The sequence below is a fragment of the Amblyraja radiata genome, chromosome 19 (genome assembly GCF_010909765.2).
Source record: "Amblyraja radiata isolate CabotCenter1 chromosome 19, sAmbRad1.1.pri, whole genome shotgun sequence".
NCBI classification, from domain to species: Eukaryota; Metazoa; Chordata; class Chondrichthyes; order Rajiformes; family Rajidae; genus Amblyraja; species Amblyraja radiata.
In genome coordinates this window covers 13,575,258-13,598,955 of record NC_045974.1, presented here as the reverse complement: position 1 = coordinate 13,598,955, position 23,698 = coordinate 13,575,258, and the positions used below count along the sequence as shown (strand labels likewise).

The 23,698-nt window shown below is 43.0% G+C and overlaps 1 protein-coding gene across 4 annotated transcripts; it reads left to right on the top strand.

Moving 5' to 3' along the window:
* Positions 1-2,503: 2,503 nt before the first annotated feature.
* LOC116983845 lies at positions 2,504-21,006 on the top strand. Of its 4 annotated transcripts, XM_033037720.1 has the most exons (4): positions 2,857-3,089; positions 6,927-7,020; positions 7,386-13,298; positions 20,547-21,006. In XM_033037720.1, the coding sequence occupies exon 3, from the start codon at positions 7,454-7,456 to the stop codon at positions 13,262-13,264; it is 5,811 nt and encodes a 1,936-aa protein (XP_032893611.1). In that variant the 5' UTR covers positions 2,857-3,089; positions 6,927-7,020; positions 7,386-7,453; the 3' UTR covers positions 13,265-13,298; positions 20,547-21,006. The 4 variants fall into 4 exon arrangements, with proteins under 4 accessions (XP_032893613.1, XP_032893611.1, XP_032893612.1 ...); XM_033037722.1 differs by lacking the exons at positions 2,857-3,089; positions 6,927-7,020 and adding an exon at positions 2,504-2,746 and having other exon boundaries at positions 20,547-21,005; XM_033037721.1 differs by lacking the exon at positions 6,927-7,020 and having other exon boundaries at positions 20,547-21,005.
* The last annotated feature ends 2,692 nt before the right edge of the window (positions 21,007-23,698 follow it).

Here is a 23,698-nt window from a genome sequence, read left to right as displayed (position 1 = left end):
TTGTTTGTCTGCAACTGATTGGCATGTTTTAGTATTTTAGGTATTGCACTTGTGGCCACAAGAACTGCAGATGCCGGTTTTCGATCAAAATAAGACAAAGTGCTGGAGGAACTCAGTGGGTCAGGCAACAACTCAGTTTAGTTTATTGTCACGTGTTCCGAGGTACAGTGAAAAGCTTTTTGTGGTGTGCTAACCAGTTAGCAGAAAGACAATACATGATTACAATTGATCCATTTACAGTGGATAAATACATGATGATAGAATGTACACAAAAATGCAGGAGAAACTCAGCAGGTGCAGCAGCATCTATGGAGCGAAGGTTGCCTAAACGTTGCCTATTTCCTTCGCTCCATAGATGCTGCTGCACCCGCTGAGTTTCTCCAGCATTTTTGTGTACCTTCGATTTTACAGCATCTGCAGTTCCTTCTTAAACATAATGATAGAATGACGTTAATAGAATGACGATCACGGATAGTCTGAGGGTCATCAAACAGTTGTTCAGCACTGCTCTCTGGAAGACATGGATAGGATATATTTTGGGTCGGGAACTTTCTTCAGTCTGAAGACTCAAAATGCTGCCTATCTATGTCCTCAAGAGATGCTGACTGACCCGCTGAGTTACTCCAGTACTTTGTGTCTTGTTTAGCATTGCTCTTATTTTTTTGAAATCCATTTCAAATTATAACCTCAATAGAAATTCCCCTTCATAATTAAACGTGCTATGTTTAAAAATATAACTGTGTTTCAACTGCTTTGTTCGCTGGAAGTATTTCCTCCATGGTTGGTGGGGGGGAACACACCACTTGAAATGGTGATTATTGACAGCGAATACTATTCAGAAAATAGACCAAGAAAATAAATAAATTAGACTTTGAAATATAGAGTAATACCGTATATTCTCCATATAGCGAGACGATTACCAGATACTATACTCATAATTGATAACTGTCTTGATTTAAGCTTATGACTTTACAAGGATGTTGCCAGGACTAGAGGGTCTGAGCTATTGGGAGAGGTTGAGTAGGCTGGGACTCTATTCCTTGGAGCACAGGAGGATGAGGGATGATATCACAAAGGGTGGTAGGTGTATGGAACAAGTTGCCAGAGGAGGTAGCTGCGGCAGGGACATAGAAACATAGAAATTAGGTGCAGGAGTAGGCCATTCGGCCCTTCGAGCCTGCACCGCCATTCAATATGATCATGGCTGATCATCCAACTCAGTATCCTGTACCTGCCTTCTCTCCATACCCTCTGATCCCCTTAGCCACAAGGGCCACATCTAACTCCCTCTTAAATATAGCCAATGAACTGGCCTCGACTACCCTCTGTGGCAGAGAGTTCCAGAGATTCACCACTCTCTGTGTGAAAAAAGTTCTTCTCATCTCGGTTTTAAAGGATTTCCCCCTTATCCTTAAGCTGTGACCCCTTGTCCTGGACTTCCCCGACAATCCGGACATTTAAGAAACAGTTAGACAGGTACATGGATAGGACTGGTTTGGGATATGAACCAAACGCAAGCATGTGTAGCTGGGACATGTTCGCCGGTGTGGGCAAGTTAGACTGAAGGGCCTGTTTCCACACTATATCACTCTATGACTATGATTTTAAGACTCTATTAAGAAAGAGCACCCTCAATATCATAGAGAAATAAGGAACTGCAAATGCTGGTTTACAAACATGACAAAGTGTTGGAGTAACTCAGTGAGAGAGCACACGTAGTGAAGATCAAACCCGGATCTCTGACACTGTAAGGCAGCAACCACACTGTAAGGCAGCAACCACCATGCTGCCCTTAAAGATATAACACCTTCAGTTCTATATTTGTTCTTTTAGGAAGGAGTTGAGGAGAAATTGCTTTAGTCAGAGGGTGGTGAATCTTTGCCACAGAAGGCTATGGAGGCCAAGTCAGTTGATATTTTTAAGGCAGAGATAGATAGATTCTTGATTAGTACAAGTGTCAGAGGTTATGGGGAGAAGGCAGGAGAATGGGGTTAAGAGGGAGAGATAGATTAGCCACGATTGAATGGCGGAGTAGACTTGATGGGCTGAATGGCCTAATTCTACTCCTATTCCTTATAGCATGTATTCATCACCCATCTTCTCAAATTAGGCGTCTGCCTAATGTTAGACTTATCACTTTCTAAACTCTGTCCCACTTCTTATTCTGGAGACTTCCCATAACCTCTCCTGCACTCTCCTCTCCTATAACTTTATCTATACTTTTCTAAGTCTGTCGAACTCACCCCACCCAACTATTTAGTCGAAAGCATTATCTTTAGCCCTAGTTATGCTATTCACCAGGGCTCTGGTCCCAGCATGGTTCGGGTAGAGTTGGTCCCATTTAGTACAGCAGACTTTCAAATGGCTGGCAGGGGCAAGCTAATGTGGAATCAGCAAGGATCAAATACTGAAATTGAAAAAAAAAAGCCAATAGTGAGGATGGGCTGAATGGTTTCCATTACATTTGTACAGCCGACTGCCCTCGTCAGACCATGTTCGCCCCGCTTGTAGCTGAAACTGCGCATCTTATCTGGTCTTTTGATATATTTTTTTCTGGCAACAGCAAACGAGTTTGAATGCAGAGCGATCCCCTGTTCACTGGGACCTTTGCGCCTCTTCCAGCGGAATAAAGATTAATTTGAGTGAGTTCATGACCCAGGAGAAAGCGTGAGCGCACTTATTCAGGGAATCTCGGGATGTGACCATAAACCAGCCGTGGAGAGGAGGAAAAGCCCAGCAGTGTTTGGTAAAGTTTGATCTTCATTCTTATATTGTTCCCACTACCCCATCAATTCCTATCTGACAAATGTATTTTCAAATTGTTGTGCAATTTGACACACGCAACTTTTCTCGAAAGTTTTTTGCAGTTGGGAAGAGTTCTCGGCTGTGCTGCCACAGAATGACATGGCTTGGTGTTTGCGACTTGGGGCAGATATTTATTTTGAGTGCGTTTGGGGGGGCGGGGGAGTTGGAGGGCTTTCTGTACAACAACGTGAAATGTAACAGGTCATTGCGACCACTTAAAGGGACCGACACCAGGAGAGGTGGACTGGGCTGAGAGATGAGTGCAGTTCTTATGTGATGACGAGGTAAGAGTACGATGCATTTTAATATTAATATTTCTGAACGGTGCACAGGTCGTGACGAACTGACCAAAAGCACCTGAGATTAGCCCTGATCTAACGCGGTGCTTCAGTGTGGAACTCCAGTGATTGAAGAGCCGGGTGTGTGGCCACTGAAGATCTTGTCCTCCCTCGGCTGGTTTCACGGGCTGCTTGTCCTTCTTTGTTCGTGGCGATTGTTACAGCGGCAACGCAAACTCGAGAAATAGTCTGCAAGTTCCTCCAGGTCCACCTTCTCCAAAGACACCGAAGATAGACACAAAATGCTCGAGTAACTCAGCGGGCCAGGCAGCTAGCTAGCTTCTCTGGAGAAAAATAGGTGACGCTTCGAGTCGAGACCCTCCTTCAGACTGAGAGTCAGGGGAAAGGCAAACTAGAGGTGTTTGTTTAACTTCAAAGTAGTTTCAAAGTTTGTTTAACTTCTGTGCACGCATCATAACTTGGGACACATGAACGTGTAAGAGAAACAATTACAGGTCTGAAATCTGCAGACGGGTCCGGACCCGAAACATCACCTATTCATTTTCTCCAGAGAACCTGCCTGACCCGCTGAGTTATTCCGGCAGAGGTACAAATGTCCTGGTTTATGCAGCATGTTGAAGTAGTTTCGGTTCTTTCGGAGCACAGACAAAAATGATGCCCCGCCAAAAATCAATACAGGATGTCATGGGGTTACCGCAAACCAGAGTGGGCACATCGACCCTGAGTCACAGCTTGTGTTTGAATTGGGGCAAGGGATGCGCAACACGCGAAGGGGGAAGGGACGGTGCGATTGGGAGTGCAGGCTAGAAATGTCGACATACATCTGGTGAACCAATGTGGGTAGGAAGGGACTGCATGCCGATGCTGGTTTAAACCGAAGATCGGCACAAAAAGCTGGAGTAACTCAGTGGGACAGGCAGCATCTCTGGAGAGAAGGGGTGGATGATGTTTCGGGTCGAGAGCCTTCTTCAGACTAGTCGGCAGAAAAGGGAAACGAGAGATATAGACGATGATGTGGAGAGATAAAGAACAATGAATGAAAGATATGCAACAAAAAAAGTAACGCCGATAAAGGAAACAGGCCGGTGTTAACTGTAGACAAAAGCTCTGGAGAAACTCAGCGGGTGAGGCAGCATCTATGGAGGGAAAGAAATAGGCAGCGGTTCGGGTCGAAACCTTTCTTCAGAACTGAAGAATTGTTAACTGTTTGTTGGGTGAAAACGAGAAGTTGGCGCGACTGGCGTGGGGGAGGGATAGAGAGAGAGGGAATACATGGTCTTGTCTGCGTTGTAATTCAGTGCCAGTTGACCAGACTGCCTTGAGAATGCCAGAGAATTTGTGAATGCCAGAGAATGTGTTTTGGTGGACACGGTGGAAAGCATTTCGAATGACGAATGCCTCAAATAATATCTGAGGAACCACTATTTATCAATTGATATTGTGCAGAAGGAACTATATATTACCAGACAACCTTGGTCCATGGTTAATAGAAGTGTGATGACAGAACATTCCTGTGTCTTCCAACAAAAAATAGAATGTATCTTCCATTTATAATAACACAAAAGCACACTGGGTTGATGCCAGTTCCTATGAGCAATCCTATTAGTCTCAACCCCCTCTTCTTATTTCTCTGTGTCCCTGCACTTTATTCCTGCGCATGGCCATCAATTTATTTTTTGATTCCGTTGCCACTTTCCAATATGGTTGGGCAATCTGCACTAATCTTCAGGATGTGGGAGAGAACCGTAGACTTCACAGAAAGACCATACAAACCTTACACCGGCAATACCGGAGGTTGGAATCAAACCTGGGTCCCTGGAGCTGTGCCACGTGTCTGCCCTAGTTAACAATTTTGGTATAAATCTATTTTGAGTTTATTGTCATGTGCGCAAGAATATTAAGGTACAGTTACAATGAAAAGCTTGTTTGCAGCAGTATTGCAAGCACATAGACTCAGGCAACACACAAAACCTTACACGTAAATTATACAAAAAAAGACTGCAGAACCGAAAAGAAACAAGTCATGATAGTGCAAGAGGTGAACTGCGGTATTATTAGTGTTAGGTGGATAACCACAGGTTGTTGAAAGACCAAGGAGAGAAGTGTACAAAAGCCATTGTGACTTCTGCCAACACTCAGAAGAGCTTAAATATTTATCATCAGTGCATTAATTATTAATTAATTATCAGCTTGACTATGTATCCAAACTCCTTAAGTCTGGAGAAGGGTCCCTGCATGTTTTGCAGAGATGCTGCCTGACCCGCGGAGTTGTTCCCAGCACTTTGTCTTTTTTTGTAAACCAGCATTCGTAGTTCCTTGTATCCTTCTTCAGAGTCGGCTAAAGTTCATTCTGATAGATCTCAATGCCTCTCTCTCTCTCTTTATCTCTCAGTGTTTGCTCTGCACATTTCCCACGTTTTGTTTTTGTCTGTTCTCCACTCTCCTCATCTACGCCTATCTCAGAAGGTTAAACGTGTCTTTTTTGTAAACAATAGGCAAATATTTTTACAGTACCTGCCTCAACTACTCTGGCAGCTCGTTCCATACACCCAATGCCCTCTGTATGAAAAAGTTGCCCCTCGGGTTCCTATTAAATCTTTTCCCTCTTAAACCTTAAACCGATGTGCTATCGTTCTTACTTCCCCACCGGCGAAGAGATCTATCGCAGTCGCTGCCTCAAAAAGGCAGCCAAAATCATCAAAGACCCACACCATCCTAGCCACACACTCATTTCACCATTGCCATAAGGGAGAAGGTACAGGAGCCTGAAGACTGTAACGTCCAGGTTCAGGAACAGCTCCTTCCCTACAGCCATCAGGCTATTAAACACAAACAACAAACAAGCTCTGAGCTCTGAATTGCAAAATACTATATTATTATTGCACTATATTTGTTATTTATTGAACTTTTTTTCCCCTCTTCCTCCGCTATGTACTATGTTTACATATTCTGTTGTGCTGCAGCAAGTAAGAATTTCATTGTCCCATCCGTGACACCTGACAATAAAACACTCTTGACTTGTTCTTGTTATGCTCTGGAAAAGACAATTGACAATGGTGGCATAGGATGTGGGTTACTGTGGACTTGGGAAATGGCTAAACAGAGATTTCTGTTTGTAACTGATAACGATCCTTACTATTGACTAGTTTCCTGTTGTTTAGAGTTTTATGATCATAGATTGTGATTGATCAACCACAGTATTGTGTCAGTGACAAGTATACTTTGAATGGGTACAGCCTGTGATTGATTTGAAGTGGATATTGTGTTGAACGTCACTGTTGCAATTCTGTATAAATATGGGATCAACTGTACTACAAATTGCTTGCCCTGTTAGGTCTGTGAGGACTCTGGTCGGAGTTCTAACAGATAGATACTTTGGAGTAAAATATGTTGGACTCAACCATGTTTTCGCCTCAATTATTATTGAACCAGACTAAAGGTAAAAGAACCGGAATTCACATCCCCACAGCCGTCTTTCTGCGGTGGACGACTTGTTGGTCTGCAACTCATTGGCATATTATCCTAAATTGTAAGTGTTTTGGAAATCCATTGTAAACTATGATCTCTGTTAAAATTACTCCTCAGAATTAAACGTGTTCCGTTTTCAATTATAAATATGTTTATTCGGCGACAGTAACCCTAAGATTTTTGCCTCCACCACAGTGAGGAGGTGCTTGGAGGATACACTGTGGTGGTGTTAATTTGTGTTTATTGTTGTTTATTATTGTATGATTGTATGTATGACTGCAGGCACGAAATTCCGTTCAGACCGTAAGGTCTGAATGACAATAAAGGTATTCAATTCAATTCAATTGTTGGCAGGAAGTAACTCCTCGTTGTTTGTGAGGGGAGACCTACCGATCGAAATAGTGATTATTGACAGCTAAACAGCTTCAGCAGAGACCAGACTAATGAAGTAAGTTAGTCTTTGAAATCTAGGTTGATACAATACAATCTCCCAATTGTGAGAGTACTTTGTAGATACATAACACCTAAGACTTAAAGCCTTGACTTAGGTTTTGGGCTCTCGGATGGGTAAACTCAATATCATCACAAGACATACAGGTTTGTAGGTTAATTGGCATCTGCAAATTGTGGATATTCCCTGGTGTGCAGGACAGCCCTAGTATGTGGGGTGATCATTGGTCGGCGCGGTCTCATTGAGCTGAAGGGCCTGTTTCCACGCTATATCTCTAAAGTCTAAAGTCAATCTGCTTTAAAAATACCCAATGTTTCAATATTATTCTGTTTGGGTTAATATTTTTTTTTTCTTATTCGCAGATTACAGGAATCAATTAATAAGAAACAAAGAGAAGAACATTGATCTTGGTATATCCAAGGGGTGAAAAATGCAACATGGCATTCCAGATAACTACAGTCACCAGGGTTTCCACAATTCAATGTCCCAGAAAGCTTTTGGAAGATCGTGGTGTGCTGTTAATGGAAAGCCTTCATCGAATTACCAGACTTGGAAAGCCTTCCCTGGATCTTCCTATTCTGCAAATGTACCAGCACCAATCTATCCATCGGAACTTACTGGCCAACATGTCTATCCTCCAAATGAATTATCACCATATTGCAGTGACTCTACTTTTCATCCGTCCTCGCTAAAGTCAGCCCTAACTGGAGGTTCCCAATCTGAAATTAGACAAAACTCTGCTTATTCAAGGTCTTGGACAACTGGGGGTCAGCCGGTCTGTTTGCAAAGTAGATCAATGCAGTCTGTTCCATCTTCCCAGCAACCTACTGTTGAGTTTGTGACTGGCCAAAACAGGCCACCAGCTTGGAATCGAGATGGCCACTCGAGGCGTTTTGCACCGTATCAGAATCACACAGCCTCTGGCATGGAGCCTAACAGTCAGATATTTCCCATTACTCGCCTCAGACTACCTCTGCAAAAACACAAGATGTCCCCTCCTTCAGAGCAAAGTTCAAGTTGGGACAATGGAAGAATGCCTCTTAGAGCTGCTCAAGTGGAACACTATTGGAACAAGCAAGAACCCAATTACCAGCAAAAGCCTATTCCTGGATGTTTCAGCCAAAGAGCTAATCAGCAGTCTTCCAATGTACTCAGTCATCATTCAGAGCCGTTCCAAAATGTCAATATTGGAGTTTACAAAGAGTCCACTGGCCCCAACATGTTTGAAACACATCTTCAGGGAGAGGTGCTACAGAGAGACTATGTCACAGTTCCACAAGTAACAACTCAAAACCATTTCATGCAACTTAGCCTCAAAGAAGCAAACGCAAATGTTCAAGAAATAAAGGCAATGGGTAATAAACCTTATACTCAGACTCCAAGCCCAGACGGTTTAGGATTTGCTTCATTCCTGGGAGTAGACGCTCAGAGTGCTAATGGTGCAACTTTTCAAAGTCACTGCAGCGATTACGAGTCCACGAACAGAGGGCAGAATATTTCAGACACGTACCCTCAAAAGAACCCTTCATTTTCGAGGAAGAGAAAAGGGGTTGATACAATGAAGTTTCTTTCGGAACTTTCAAGCAGTGAGTTGAAGGCCTTAATTTTTGCATTTGAGTTTATGGAAGGGAAGAAAAGAGCAGCTAAGCAGCAGAGTCAGCTGCCAGGTGCACTGCAGAACTCTGCAAAACTGCCACCCTGCCAATATACAGCGCAAAGCACACCTTGTAACGACATCAATGGGATAGCTCATCGACCCGTCAATTCAGTGAATGGATATGAAGAGAAAAGTGAGTCATGTACTTTATCAGTACTTCGGAGGCTGGAGAAGGAAAAAGGAGCCGAATGGAAAGGAAGGAACTTACAAATTGCCTGTGATAACCGCTTGCCTCTGAACACGACGCCGACATCATATTCAAACTTCATGGATCCGAACAATGTTCTGTCAATGGGAGATTATTGTACGCAGAATAAAAATATGAACAGCAGTGTTGTTTATCCAAGTCAAGATTCACAGCAAGTTTTGGCTCCCCACGTGGGAAATTCCAAATCTTTCCAGCCAGTGAAAGAGAGATCTGTCCCATCTCTCCAAGATCAGAAGGAGAATTCTGTTTGTCAAAATGTTGCAGCAACCTCCCATTCAAATAACCATTGTGGCGTTGTGGGTACTGATTGCATCTTAAAGAGTTATCTGCAAACTTCATCGTCTGTCAACCACGATTATCTTGGATCTGGCCAACTAAATGGAAGGAGTTATTCCATGCAGCCAATGGATCCCAGATCTGCAGCAGACACTAACCAGACTAATCTCGCAGTCCTGAAGCCAAATGCATCTCGGCATGATGAACAAGGTTCAAAAGAAATCGAGTCACTGTATAATATGTTGCAGTATTCATATGTAAATAAAGCAAATAGTCACCCAAAACGTCTGAAGATGGAAGCACCCTCAACCAACATTCGCCCATCCTCAACTGAGCTAGAACAGGCAAGGTCAAGATCTGTCAGTGCTGCACAGTCATATTATGGCAACCAGGTTGCAGAATATATGCATAGTAAGCAGTCACCATACATTAAGAGTAACGTATCGAGCTCTTCCGCACAATCTCTCTCAAGAGCCCCCGGCAGGCAGGATGCTGAAGTTGCACATCCACTGTCAGAAAAGTTAAACATAACACAAAAACATAAAGAGTCAGCTCCCTTAAATCGATCAGGAGACAAAAGGATTGGGTCATTGCTAAGACGTCTAATTGATAATTCGAAGGATCAATTCAACAATGCCGTCTTCCCGAATTTGGCTGCGCATAAGTTACCATGCCGTTCAACTGAACTATCAGGGGGCCCACAGCTGCCTCGTACAATGGATGTTGCACCAACTCCACAGAGCATCAAAATTGAACAGCAGGTTGGAGAATACCCTGTCGACAACTTCACTACAGCTTCAGTGGACTCCCACAAATTCTTGGCATTGGTGTCTGAAGAGTCGAGTAGAGGGCAAAAAGCTGCCATCAATAATGTTCGCTTCTCAAATGCAGGATCAAAGGGTCAATGGGGGAATGTTTCATTCCCAGAGGATTTTCTGGAACAGGGCTTTATCTCCCCTGCTCCATCTCTCAAATTGGCTAATGGTCAGTCAGCCACTTCTGTTTCTAACACAGGCCATGCAGAACTCGCTTGTAAAACCAGCAATGGGCCATCTGCAGAAAACATTGTGGAAAAAATGTCTTCAGCTTCCGACATTTATGCAGCCAACATCTGTAATTCATCCCCAGAAAGTGTTGTTGAGGAACTAACTTCAGATTCAAATTCCGAGGAACCTTTAGCAAAGGATTCAGACACCTTAGAATTTATTTTACGTTCCCTGGGGATTATTCCTGAAGACAGTGAAGAAGAAAGTGAAGCAATTCTAACATCGTTGGCGCCTATGGCAGGAGAGAACACAGTTGTGTACTTTCCAGACAATCTTTCCCGTGCAGAATTACGTCAGGACCCAGACACATATCTACCGCCATTCAATATGGCCACACAGAGTAAAAAGCAAGTAGCGGTGGCTTCCCAAGATCCCTTCTCAACAATGTGGAAAGTAAGCACAGATGCTTCAAAATTTGCTTCATTTGGTACTAGAGAAAGACAATATAAGTGCAACCTACCAGCTGATCCTCTGTACAATGGCAATGCAGCTTTCATGGCTGGTACATCTGATGGAGTAAACCAACTGAGCTCTCTTCAGCAGCCTAACAATCAAGTGACGAGTGATCAAAATGCAATGGTACTGAATAGTGCAGAACATGATTTTCCCTCAAAGGCAACTGGGGTGTCAGATATAGAGACCCAGTTGGCCGTTGCTTCGGTTCAAGTTGACACAGAAGCTGAAGAAAATTTACCTGATAATTCATCCAGTGCACACATGGTTGCTACCGACATGGCCCAATTCGAAGATGTTAGGTTGCACGATGATAGTCCTCCATCAAACACAGCAGGTTGTTCTCTGCTGTCTTCACCCAACAGCTCGTCATCTGTGGAGTTGGCACAGCCAACACAAATAAATACTGTTCCCTTTCAACCTGTGGATTTGGGCAGCAATTACAATGGGCATTGTTGGAGAAACTGCTCGGGTATTTTATCTTCTAGTAAAATGCCTATTGTAACTGACTGTGCGGCATCTGCTGTAAACATAGTCAGATATAAGAAGTACGCGGTGGACAGGCATTTTGATTCACACAAAGGGTTAAGCAAGCAGATTAACCCAATTCCACAGAAAGAAATTGTGTGGTCTTTTGAGACCATGGGATTGTCTAATTCAATGGCCTGGGAGAGTCATGAAAATATCCTGCCCGACAGTAAGGATAACGTTGGAAGTTCGTCAAACTCTACACAGGCAGCATTTGCTAGCCACACAGCAGGAGCTGAAATGTTACCAGTTGATGATGCATCAAACAGTGCTGATTGTATTTCCATCAACCTTCCACATGCAAAGAAAGGCACGTTGCACACGAGAATAAGATCACAGTGCACAATTCCTGCTTCAGGCTGCCCCAACAGCAACAGTGGATTAAAACCGGTTGGTGCGACTGTGGGGCAGCAAGTGCTTGAAGATGGCTGCCTGGGGCAAGAAAAAATATTGAGTGGGAGCACAGTTTTGGCAGCCAGTAGAAATCCCAAACCTGATTTGGCATCAGGGATTAGGATCACATTTGTATATTCACTGTCGGAATACTGGGAACGCGGGACATTCATAAATGGCAAGGACACAATTACGGGATCTTTGGCAAGCACTGGTCAAGAGCTTCAGAGATGCGTCAGAAAGGTGTGCCATTTCTCCAGTCGCCAAATGAAAGAAAAAGCAAAAGTGGGAAATAGTAAAGCAATATTCCTTGCTTTAATGGGAACTGCCTCAAACTTTGGAGAAAGCCAACAGAGAGATGACGTTACCGAGATGCCTCACAGCCAGGATACTGTACCTTACACAAATAACTCTCATGTTCATTTCGGTGAACCTGTCAGCCCTGTGGCTAAACATTCAGAGAGCCGTTTCCATCCAGAGGTAAACTTGGGTAGAATTCCTGTGGACGATAAGCATGCAAGTGAAGCAGCTGCTTCCACAAACACCTCCAATGTGCTGCCTGGGAATGGACATTGTGATGAAAGCCCAAGTGAAGACTTCACCAATGCGGTAGTGAAGGAAACATCTGCTCTCTGCTGCTTGAGTTCCAGAGAGACGATGAATCAGGATTTTTTCAACAAGAATAAAGTTTCCTCTGCAGCTGAGATGGAAATGTCAACTGAGTCCATTTTACATTTCTGGTCTCCTTCCAAAGATGATACAGAAATGGACTATCCAAGTCAAGAGCCTGAGAAAATATTTGATTTTGAACATGGGATACAGAGGATATATGGTGGGTTTGGAATATATACTGCAGCTGGTGCAGCAGAATTAAATAAGAGAATGCACAAGTTGAGTGCCCTGCATCAGCTCAACTTTGGTTTCACAACAGGTGTCAATGGAAGCCAGTTTCATCGAGAAAAATCTCACCTAAACAGATTGTACAACCAGTGCAATGAAGCAAAAGTCATTGAAGTCGAAGGATTGTCTGGAGAACTCGAACCAACTTTGATGGATAGAGCTGCTACATCCCATCTCACGACCAATGAAGATAACATGGGTAGTTGGACTGATACTGCTTTATTAAAATTGCTGCTGGAGTCCAGCAGCCCAACATCTTGTCTCCAAAGCAGCAGTGACCAAATGGGTAGTCAGCTGGGCAACTCTGTACATGGGAACAATGAGGCTGAAGCCGGCCAAACAAAGAGAATTATTCCTGCCATGATGCCGAGTGAACGGCAGAATGGCATACGTGATATTTGTGAACTCCTAAGCCAAGGCAGAGGTATGACTGGGCTTTCAACACATCGTTTTAGAGATGAAGAAAGTCTGAATGAATGTGAGCCTAGCGTGGATCACTGTAGTGAAATAAGAATTAAAGTACTGGAGCATCAAGAACTCAACAATGTTCTTTCTGAGATGTCGAATAGCATTCTTAATCCACAGTCTGAAGGGGCAGAGGAAAGTTCAGAAGGACAAGGCCCAGAAAGCTATTGGAAGGCTACCAAGAACAGCGATTGTCGATATTTGGATACAACTCGATCTGCACTAATGGAAATTTCAGCCACAGAATGCTCTTCAGAGACATCAAATTCCGCAATGCTATCTTTCAGTAGAGTTGTAAGCAGTATGCAGCACTGATGCAGAATTTGGATCAGACCAGACTTTATGTAAGGTATGCAGATCGGTGCTGTAAGTGTTTCAGTGTCACTTTTAGCAGCAAAACCTGAGTATGTTGCTGCATCTCAAATTCTTGCAATTGGCAGGTGTAAAGTTAGATTCTAGAATGTGTTTTTGCATGAGATTTATATTTTCAGAGGGATGATCATTGACATTTTGTTCAAAATTCTTGCATGTCAAGTCAAGGGAGCCAAGTGTTAAGAGAAACAAATTAGAGGGAAGCTAAATCTGATGGAATGTGGATAGTAAGGACTGAATATCTAGATCTGTGTACGATCTCAATTATAGTTTTTTTTATTAACCTTCACTTTGTTCAGGAGTCTTGTTTATGCCTGCAGCAAACTACTATGGTACATCAGGAAAGTGTCATTTATGAAGTAATACATCAATTTACATTGATAGTGACAGCCCGTTTCTCAAAACTTTGATGGTTGCCTCTGACAGACTGTCAGACTCTTCCTCTTGCAGTGTTTTGTTAACTATAGGTTCTCTTCCGACTGGGCATTCTCTCTCTCCCTCTCCCTCTCCCTATCGCTCTCTCTCTTTCTGTGTGCTGCATGGTAACTCAAAGTTCACTGCACCAATTGGTGTATGTGACAATAAATGTCCTTTGTCCTTTTTCTTTCTGATTGTTTTTTCCTTTTCCATGATAACTAGTAATCACCTAAGCTATCTCCCACCTTGTCATTTTGAATCCTCAGTTATTCAACTCTGTCTCTTCTCTCATATCCTACGCTAAAACTTATCCATGACTTTTCACAAACTAGTGCGTACCAATCCTTGCTTGCTCCAGTGCTCAGTGTTTTCGTCTGTTTCAACCCTGCTGTTGTGTTCTTTGCGCCTTAAATCAGATTCTGACCCTCAATCACTTTATTTTGACAACTACATCTCATTAGTTCATACCTTGCAAGTGTAATTAATGTCCTATCCCTTGTTATCTCTCTGTTTCAAACGCAACACTCTTTCATCTTATTCTGAACTTTCTCTTCACTGCTTGTAAGCTTCAACTCATTCTTTCTTGCTAGCAATACTGACTTAATTGCCATCATGTTGTGCTTCTCAACCTTAGGGCATATTAGCAATGTTGATGTATATTGCAATTGCAATTGCTTTAACAATTTTTGGGAAAAAAATCATCGTTATATAACAATAATAATTAAAAGACTAAAATTCACCATATTACAAGTCCACAAGTCTGAAGATCCGAAACATCACCCATTCCTTCTCTCCAGAGATGCTGTCTGTCCTGCTGAGTTACTCCAGCTTTTTGAGTCTATCTTCGGTTTAAACCAGCAGTTCCTTCTTACACATTACAAGTCCACTTGGGTGGCACAGTGGCATAGCGATAGAGCTGCTGCCTTATAGCGCCAGAGACTAAGGGTACTGTCTGTTCTGAGTTTGCACATTCTCCCTGTGACCATGTGGGTTTTCTCTGGGTGCTCTGGTTTCCTCCCACACTGCAAAGACATACAGGTTTGTAGGCTAATTATCTTTTGTAAAATTGTAAATTGTCCCTTGTGTGTAGAATAGTGTTAGCGTACTGGGATTGCTGGTCAGCATGGACTCGGTGGGCCGAAGGACCTGTTGTATCTCCAAAATCTAAAAATATTTATTCTTCAACTTGTATAATTAAGATATAACTGACACAAGGGACTGCAGATGCTGGTTTACAGAAAAATGCACAAAGTGCTGGAGTAACTCAGCGGGTCAGGAAGTATCTCTGGAGGACATGGATAGACGTGATAAAGTCCACTACTTAAAACAGACAACAAAAATGTTTAAAGGTAAACCAAGCAAAGCTTTACTCAATTCGTCATGACGGGGATGGCGGGGACCAGTACAGAGAGTATACCAATATAGAAACATAGAAAATAAGTACAGGAGGAGGCCATTCGGCCCTTCGAGCCAGCACCGCCTTTCATGGTGATCATGGCTAATTGTCCCCAATCAATAACCCGTGCCTGCCTTCGCCCCATATCCCTTGATTCCACTAGCCCCTAGAGCTCTATCTAACTCTCTCTTAAATCCATCCAGTGATTTGGCCTCCACTGCCATCTATGGCAGGCAATTCTACAAATTCACAACTCTCTGGGTGAAAACGTTTTTTCTCACCTCAGTCTTAAATGGCCTCCCCTTTATTCTAAGACTGTGGCCCCTGGTTCTGGACTCGCCCAACATTGGGAACATTTTTCCTGCATCTAGCTTGACCAGTCCTTTAATAAATTTATATATTTCAATAAGATCCCCCTCATCCTTCTAAACTCCAGTGAATACAAGCAGTGATGGAAATGGGGGGTACGCAGGCGGACAGCGTTCCCCTACTTTTCAGTTTCGAGTGGGTCTCCATGAGATGGAGAGTGTGGAGGAAAGTGGCGCTGTAAGGGCAGTCCACGTTTTTCATAGCTCATTGGAACTATTCCCAATTCCATAATAACTATCTAAGAACTTGGCCCTCATCAGACCTGGCGTCTCTCCGCCGTAAAAGGAGTTCACCTCCCGGACACTCAACTCGTAGACCACCCGCTCCTTCCTAAAGCGGATATCAAACAGCTGTAAACCGCTGGCGGGACTGTGACGGAATGCAAACTCCAAGTCAAAGTAGCAAACGTGGTTGTTTACAACGTGGTATCTTGGTCCACGTGGCTCGAACTGGAGGGGGTCATAGGTTTGAAACTTCTGGCGAGGTCTCAGCAGGGCTGGCCTTAAGCTGATTGGACCAATTGCTCCCAGTTGGGCCCCGTGCCTAAGCCCTGCGCTAGAATAATCCACAGATCCTAGAGACCCGCTCAAGGATCTTTGGAGTAATCTACTCTCGGCTCAGATAGATCTACTCCGGGTGGAGGGGGGAGAGAGGGGTGGAGAGAGAGTAGAGGGGTGGACGTGGAAGAAAGGGATAGCCGCGGCGGCTCCTGGTCCGTTCCCTCCACGGGTGCCGCCTGGCCCGCTGAGTTCCTCCAGCACTCTGTGTTTTTTGTTTAGCTCTGGAGTTGAAGGTGGACACGGGGAGACTGGGGTGGCTCAGCGGGACAGTCTGCAGCTCTGGGGAGTTGGTGGCGTTTCAGGTCGAGACCCTTCTGCAGACAATCACAAGTACTCTCACCGATGAGAGTTCAGTTCAGTCTGAAGAAGGGTCTTCTCTCCAGAGTCGCTGCCTGTCCCGCTGAGTTACTCCAGCTTTATGTATATCTTCAATTTCAAGAGTTAAATAAAAAACACAGTGCTGGAGGAACTCAGCGGGCTAGGCGGCATCTGTGGAGGGAATGGATTTGGAGTTGTTTCAGGCCAGGGTTCTTCTTCAATAGGAAGGAACTGCAGATCAAAGATACTAGAGCAGATACTAGTATATTTGCTGCAGATCGGGCATGATATTCTTCCGATTTAAATCGGAATTCCGATTTTATTGTTTTCCTGTTTGTCAATTTTTTGTGCCCGATTATTTGGCGTCCAATCACCGACCAGCTTCCCTTAAAATTCCCGTCCAATCAACAAATCGGTCTCCTCCTGTCTAATCAGCCGCTGTCTCCAAGGGCATTGTGTCCAATCACATAATGCGCTGGTCACTCGGCAGCCAATCAGGCACATTGATCACAAGGCCTCTGAGGGGCCTTGTGATCAATCACCGACCTGCTTCCCTCACCAAAGCCAACAATAGCTGCAGCAAACACAGAGAGAGAGAGATGCAAGAAAGCAGCTATGACATATAATATACAATAAACTATATTATAAATACACAATAAACAAGTTATGCATTCTTGTATTCTTACAAGGGAATGACCGCACATAAAAAAAATTCCCCCCCTTCCTTCCCAACCTCAGCCTTAGGACCTTAGAGTTGCGGCCCCAACACCGATCCTTGCGGCACTCCACTCGCCACTGCCTGCCATTCTGAAAAGGACCCGTTCACTACTACTCTTTGGTACCTGTCTGCCAATAAATCTACCATATGCTCTAATTTTAGTCACCAGTCTCCCGTGCGGGACCTTATCAAAGGCTTTCTGAAAGTCTAGATACACTACATCCCCTTCATCCATTTTACTTGTCACATCCTCAAAAAATTCCGGAAGATTAGTCAAGCATGATTTTCCTTTCATAAGTCCATGCTGACTTGGACTAATCCTTTTACTGCTATCCAAATGCCCCATTATTACCTCTTTAATAATTGACTAGCATCTTCCCCATAACCGAAGTCAGGCTGGTCTGTAATTCCCCGTTTTCTCTCTCGCTCCTTTCTTGAAAAGTGGGATAACATTAGCTATCCTCCAACCCACAGGAACTGATCCTGAATCTATTGAACATTGGAAAATGATCACCAATGTGTCTACTATTGCTAGAGCCACCTCCCTGAGGACCCTGGGATGCAGACCATGCGATTTATCATCCTTCAGTCCCATTAGCCTCCCCCAATACTATTTCTTGCCTAATGAACATTTATTTCAGTTCCTCTACCCCTTTAGATCCTCTGTCCTCCAGTACATCTGGGAGATTGTTTGTGTCTTCCTTAGTGAAGACAGATCCGAAATACCTGTTCAACTCTTCTGCCATTTCCTTGTTACCCATAATAATTTCACCCATGTCTGCCTTCAAGGGACCCACATTTGACTTTGCTACACTTTTTCCCTTAACATATCTAAACAAGCTTCTACTGTACTCAGTGTTCCCCGAGCAGTCACCCTATGATAGAGTTTTACAATTCCTTATATACTGTCATGTAAATGCCTTAGTCATTCTTCCAAAAAGCAACTGCCAGGAACCAACTGCTAATGTCTGTTCCAGTGCCTGTTATCTTATCTTCTGCGGAGCAGCGATCTCTGTACGTCAGTTCGGTCAACTGCCGTTCTATGGATAGTTTATCCCAGGCATGTTCTGTTCTGTGGTTTTTCCAAGAATTGTATGTGACGGTTACATCTACAAGAGTCAGCAGTATTTCAGTTATCGGTTGCAACCATATAAACCACTAGCAGTATATTTCCTCTATCAGCAGTTTCAAAGCTATATAAGCATTTAAACAAAAGTGTAGAAAATGGTAATGTATCTCATCATGCAAGGTAACTCTAGTTAATAGCGATTAACTCTTTCAGATGGAGTTACGGATTGTCTGTCCAATCCTAAGCCGCTGAGTTTCTCCAGCACTTTACGTCTTTTAAAATATGACTAGACCAGGTGCGGATCTGTTGGGCACGTCCCCCAAGGCAATATTCCACCATTGACCCATAGCCCCCAACTGCGCAGGAGCGGCGGACGGGTTTATGTTGTGACGCCAGAGCTCCCCGTGAAAAAGTTACTTTTCTTAACAACTAAACAGGTTCGCTTCTTAATAAACAGACACCACACAAACTGTTTGGTAGACCAGGTCAAAACTTTACTTAACATCGGCCGATCGAAGGGAGGGAGAACTCCAGTCAAGTGACCAGTACAGACACTTGACCGTCTTCCGTCCACTTCTCTGAACAACAGAATTACATTGCCTTAAATAGGGCTTTTTTGTCCCCTTAGCACATTCCACAGACATTAGTCATGGTCAGAGGTACAGGAAAAGGTTTCCACAGAATGCATCACATTAAAGGCATTTTGTTTACATAGTACAAGATAACATTGGCCATTTGGTTTACGACATTTTATCTTCACAGAGATCACCTCTTTTGCTGCTTCCTCTCTGTCATTTGGTCCCTCATAAACATAGGCCATTTGGTTTATGGCATCTTACTTCAAAGAGATCTAGCTCCTCTCTGCTTGTCACTTGGGAGACAATGTTATGGTATTTATTATCTCACACACCGCAACCTGAGGCAAGCCTAATTTGACAATAAAGATAAGCTGTAAGCTAGCCCAGAAACCTATTTTAATATTTTCTTATTTTTGTAACTTTATTCGGCTTCATCACCCGTTGTGACTCGAGTCACGGCACGGCGCAGACGTTTTTAAAGTTAAAATTGCAATTACTTGTAAAAAAATAAGATCAATGTGAATACATCTCACTCTCCTTCTTCATGCCCCTATTCCCCTCCTCAATTATCCTCCTCCCCACCCTCCACCAACCCTGCTCTGCTTCCTCCTCTCACCCCCTCGCTCTCCTCCTCCCTCTTCCCCCTCTGCTCCTCCACTACCTCGCCACCCCTCATTCTACCCCCAATCCTCCTCCATCCCCCCTCATCACCCAGCACTCCCTTCCCCTCCTCTTCACCCTCCATCTTCTTTCCCTTCTCCTCCCCTCCCCCACTCCCTCCGCTCTCCCTCCCCTCTCCCTCCTTACCCCTACCCTCAGTCATTCCCTCCCTCCATAACCCCTCTCCCCTCCCTACCACCCTCTATCCCCCGCTCTCCCACTCCTCAGCTCCCCCAATCCCACCCACCCCCACCCACAATGAAAATCGCAGTTCTTTTAAAAATAAAATTCTCAATTAATTTTTTTTCTTTAAAATAACCTAAACACAATGTTAGCTGTTAATGCAAATGGAAGAATTTGATTAAAACTGAGTCTTTTTGGAAATCGCGATATTTAATGTAAATGAGTTTCGGTATCCCATTGTGACGTCATTGTGACGTCGAATGTGGCTGATGGGCAGGGCAAGTGGATAAGTGGTTTGAAAAGTGATGTTTGTAAAGTTTAAAATGTCAATAACTTGTAAAATATAACATCATCCGATTACATCCCAGGACAATGGTGAGCAAGGTGGGCCAAAAATTGTAGCGCTATCGTGTACCGTTTTGGCGGGGTTTTGGGATCTCACGCACGTGTACAAGTCAAGTCAACTTTATTTGTCACATACACATACAGGGTGTGCAGTGAAATGAAATTGGCAATGCCTGCAGATTGTGCAAAAACTACTGAACAGAATAGAACAGAATCAGTATTTACATGTTAAAAAATATTTTTTTTTTTTAAAGACACAACAGTAAACTAGTACAGTAAATTAGTCCCTGGTGAGATAAGAGTTTACAGTCCTGATGGCCTGTGGGAAGAAATGCAGTCTCATCCTCACAGCATGACAGCGGAAGTGTTTGCCTGACCGTAGCAGCTTGAACAGTCCGTAGCTGGGGTGGTAGGGATCCCCCACCAAACAAAAAAGAGTTTTACTAATATATAGATGCTGTTCATTTTTGCTCCAATGTAGATCTGCATATTGTAGCAAGTACCAGAAATCATAGACAAGGAGAGGGGAGAATATCTAGCATACGGCATGCAACTGTTACAGAAAGCGGTTTGGATGTTGCATTTACTCTTATTTGTGCTTAATAATTTCAGGGCCCTGAGGATTTGACAAGGAAGTCCATCCCATGAAGACTGCACGCCAACTGATGTCTCTTAGCATGTGTCTGGATAATCTCCAGAAGAAGCCAAAAATGAGCATGGCTTCCCCAGAGGTTCTGCATCTGTTTACCTTGTACTGCACTACACAATGCACTTAAATGCACTGCTTGATGTAAAATAAGTATTTTTACAGAGAACATGCATCTTAAAAAGAAATAAAAATCTTATTGTCTGTAATTGTATCCCAATATAGCCATTTGGGATCAAAAATTTTCATCACACGTTTTACTTGATGAGCTGTAATGAACTTTATGTGTGAGGCTTTGGCGTTACAGAACTTCCACAGTAAGTTTTGAATAAATGATGGTGACCCTACATTATTACATTTTGTATGGAAGAAAAGGGGCATTCTGTAAATATTATAAGGGTAATTAATAAACGTGTTCATGCTATACTTATGTTTATTTCCTTCTAAACAAAAATGTTGCAGCATTAGACTTGAGCAAAATTAGACTATTGAGTAAAGGCTGTTCAGGGCTGTTTCAGATTGAAACTCACTTAATGGTCATTAACTCAGTCAAGTGGTTCACTGATATCTGAGTTGGTCTGGTCGATTTTTGGCTTTAATCTTATACTGTATTATGTGATTGATTCTTCATGCAGAGTTGTTAAGAGATCTCCAGAAGGTCATTGATAATGAAATCAGATGCAAACATATATCAGATTCAACAGCAAATTAATCACATCATAAAACAGTTAAGAAACCAGTCATTGTATCAGGAAAAACCTAGTTTTAACCTTAATCCAGTTGACTGGAAAGTATTCCTCTCCTCGCTTCCGCAGTTGGAAGAGCAGAAACAAAGGTTAATAGAAGCAATAGACCTAGAAGTATATTAGATAATGTTCTCGGTTCTATTTCACATGGAAGACAGACCAACTGGAGATGAAGCCACAAACACTGGGAGCCATAGAGTCATGCAGCATGGAAACAACGGGCACTTCGGACCAGACCGACCAATATGCTCAATCCACACAAGTCCCACCTGCCTGTGTTTGACCCATATACCTCTAAACCTATCCTATCCATGTACCAGTCTAAATGTTTCTTAAACATGATGATAGCTCCTGCCTCTACTACCTCCTCCAGCAGCTGGTTTAATACACCCACCACTCTTTGTATAAAAAGTTACCCCTCAGGTTCCTATTATTGCCCCCTTACCTTAAACCTGTGTCCTCTGGTTCTCGATTCCCCTACTTAGGGCAAGAGACTCTGTGTTTACTGATCTATTTCTCGCTTGATTTTGTGCACCTCTATAAGATCACCCTCTCCTGCTCAACCTCTCCCAATAGTTCAGGCCCTCAAATCCTGGCAACACCCTCGTAAATGTGCTCTGCACCCTTTCCAAGAATACAGGTTAAGAAACTCTTTCTGATCGTTATCCACCAAACACCCCGCTTACTTTCCAACTGCTCAACTGATGAGTTCAGCTCTCCTTCACGATAAGAGAGAACTCTGGTGAAAGCAAAGACTCTCTGAGTGGAAATTCGTATTCAGTAGTATGCACGACATAAGTAATAGCTCCCATTTTACCTAGCTATTGAAATATAGTTTCAATAAAGTCAACAAAACCCAATTTCAGATGTACAAGATACAGACAGTTACAATTATCTACCGTAGAACATTTATAAAATGGAACAGAGGATGAAATTCTGTTTCATTCAAAGCAACCGTTGGTTAGTCAAAAGGCATTCTTCAACTAAATTAAACATGCAACAGGCCAATGAGTGATTTTACAATACAAAACTCAGCTATCACGATCCACTTTGTATAGCTCTACCACCTATAACCTTCAGGGCTGATTAATGTGTTCATCCTCAATCAACTGTTTATACCATCGGACGAGATCATCATTCCAAGAACAATTAGATTAAGCAACAAATCTGGTTAATGACTACCGTAGTTTAGTTTAGGGATACAGCATGGAAACAGGCCCTTTGACTCATTCAGTCCGCGCCGACCAGCGATGTCTGCACACTAACACTATCCTACACATACTAGGGACAATTTACAATCTACCAACGCCAATTAACCTACAATGAAGGGGAGTTTACATTTTAAATCTTTAAAAGCAGTTAGGTATTGATAGCGAAAGAAAGACCCACAGACTTGGCTAAATCTTTGTACACTGATACATTCATCCAGAAAGCTGGAAGAGAGGAGGGGCAGAACAAAATTCAGTGAGTGATAGGTGGATACAGTTGAGGGGGGGATGGTTCATAGGTAGATGTGAGATTGTCCCGGGGGTCCAAACCAGACACAGGATAAATCTTCAATCTACCATCTATTCAGCTTCCATTAGTGCAGAAAAGGAACATTTCTCCAACATTGTCAAAAATTAATCAATAAAACGCTATTCCATACATGTATACATGAATATGTAATAGAAAGAATTACGTCAATTACAAGCCTTGTGCCTAAGACCAAGATAATCTTCTTGCGTATGGCGTGCACAGTCTAAAGTTGTAGGTCAACTTGTTCTATTTGATCTATTGTTTGTGCACATCGGGGTTTATTGCATTAGTCGAAACAGGGTGGACCACGTGAAGATTGCAATCTCCCACCCCCCCAAGATAATCGCAGTACCACCACCATTTTATTTATTTACTTAAAATTGAAAAATCTATTAGCCTTTCTCTTAGGTATGCTCAATGACTGAGCTCCACATGTCTCCTCAGCAGAGAATCCCTAAGATTTATTAGTCTCTGTATAAAGACATTTCTTGTCACCTCAGTCCCTTATGATCGATTGCTTATTTTGAGACATGATCCCCTGGTCAGCAGAAACAGCAGATCCCAACTGTCCCATCAAGCACCTTAATAATTTTATAAACTCTGCTGAGATTACCTCTCAACTTCAAAATTCGACAGAATTAAGGTCCACCTTGCTGAATCTCTCCTCAAATGACAAACCTGTCAACCTCAAAATCAAACTAGTACACTCTAGAATACAGACATTATTGGGTTAAAATATCAAACCTGTATCCTGATAACTGATAGATAGAAGTTGGTATGCAATAAATAAAAATTTGGGGATTTCGGTGTGAATTAATGCATCCTTTAGTATTGTTTCATTTCTTTTATCAATA

Coding starts and splice junctions, on each gene's coding strand:
- LOC116983845 (XM_033037720.1), top strand. CDS start 7,454: ATGCAACATGGCATTCCAGATAACTACAGTCACCAGGGTTTCCACAAT.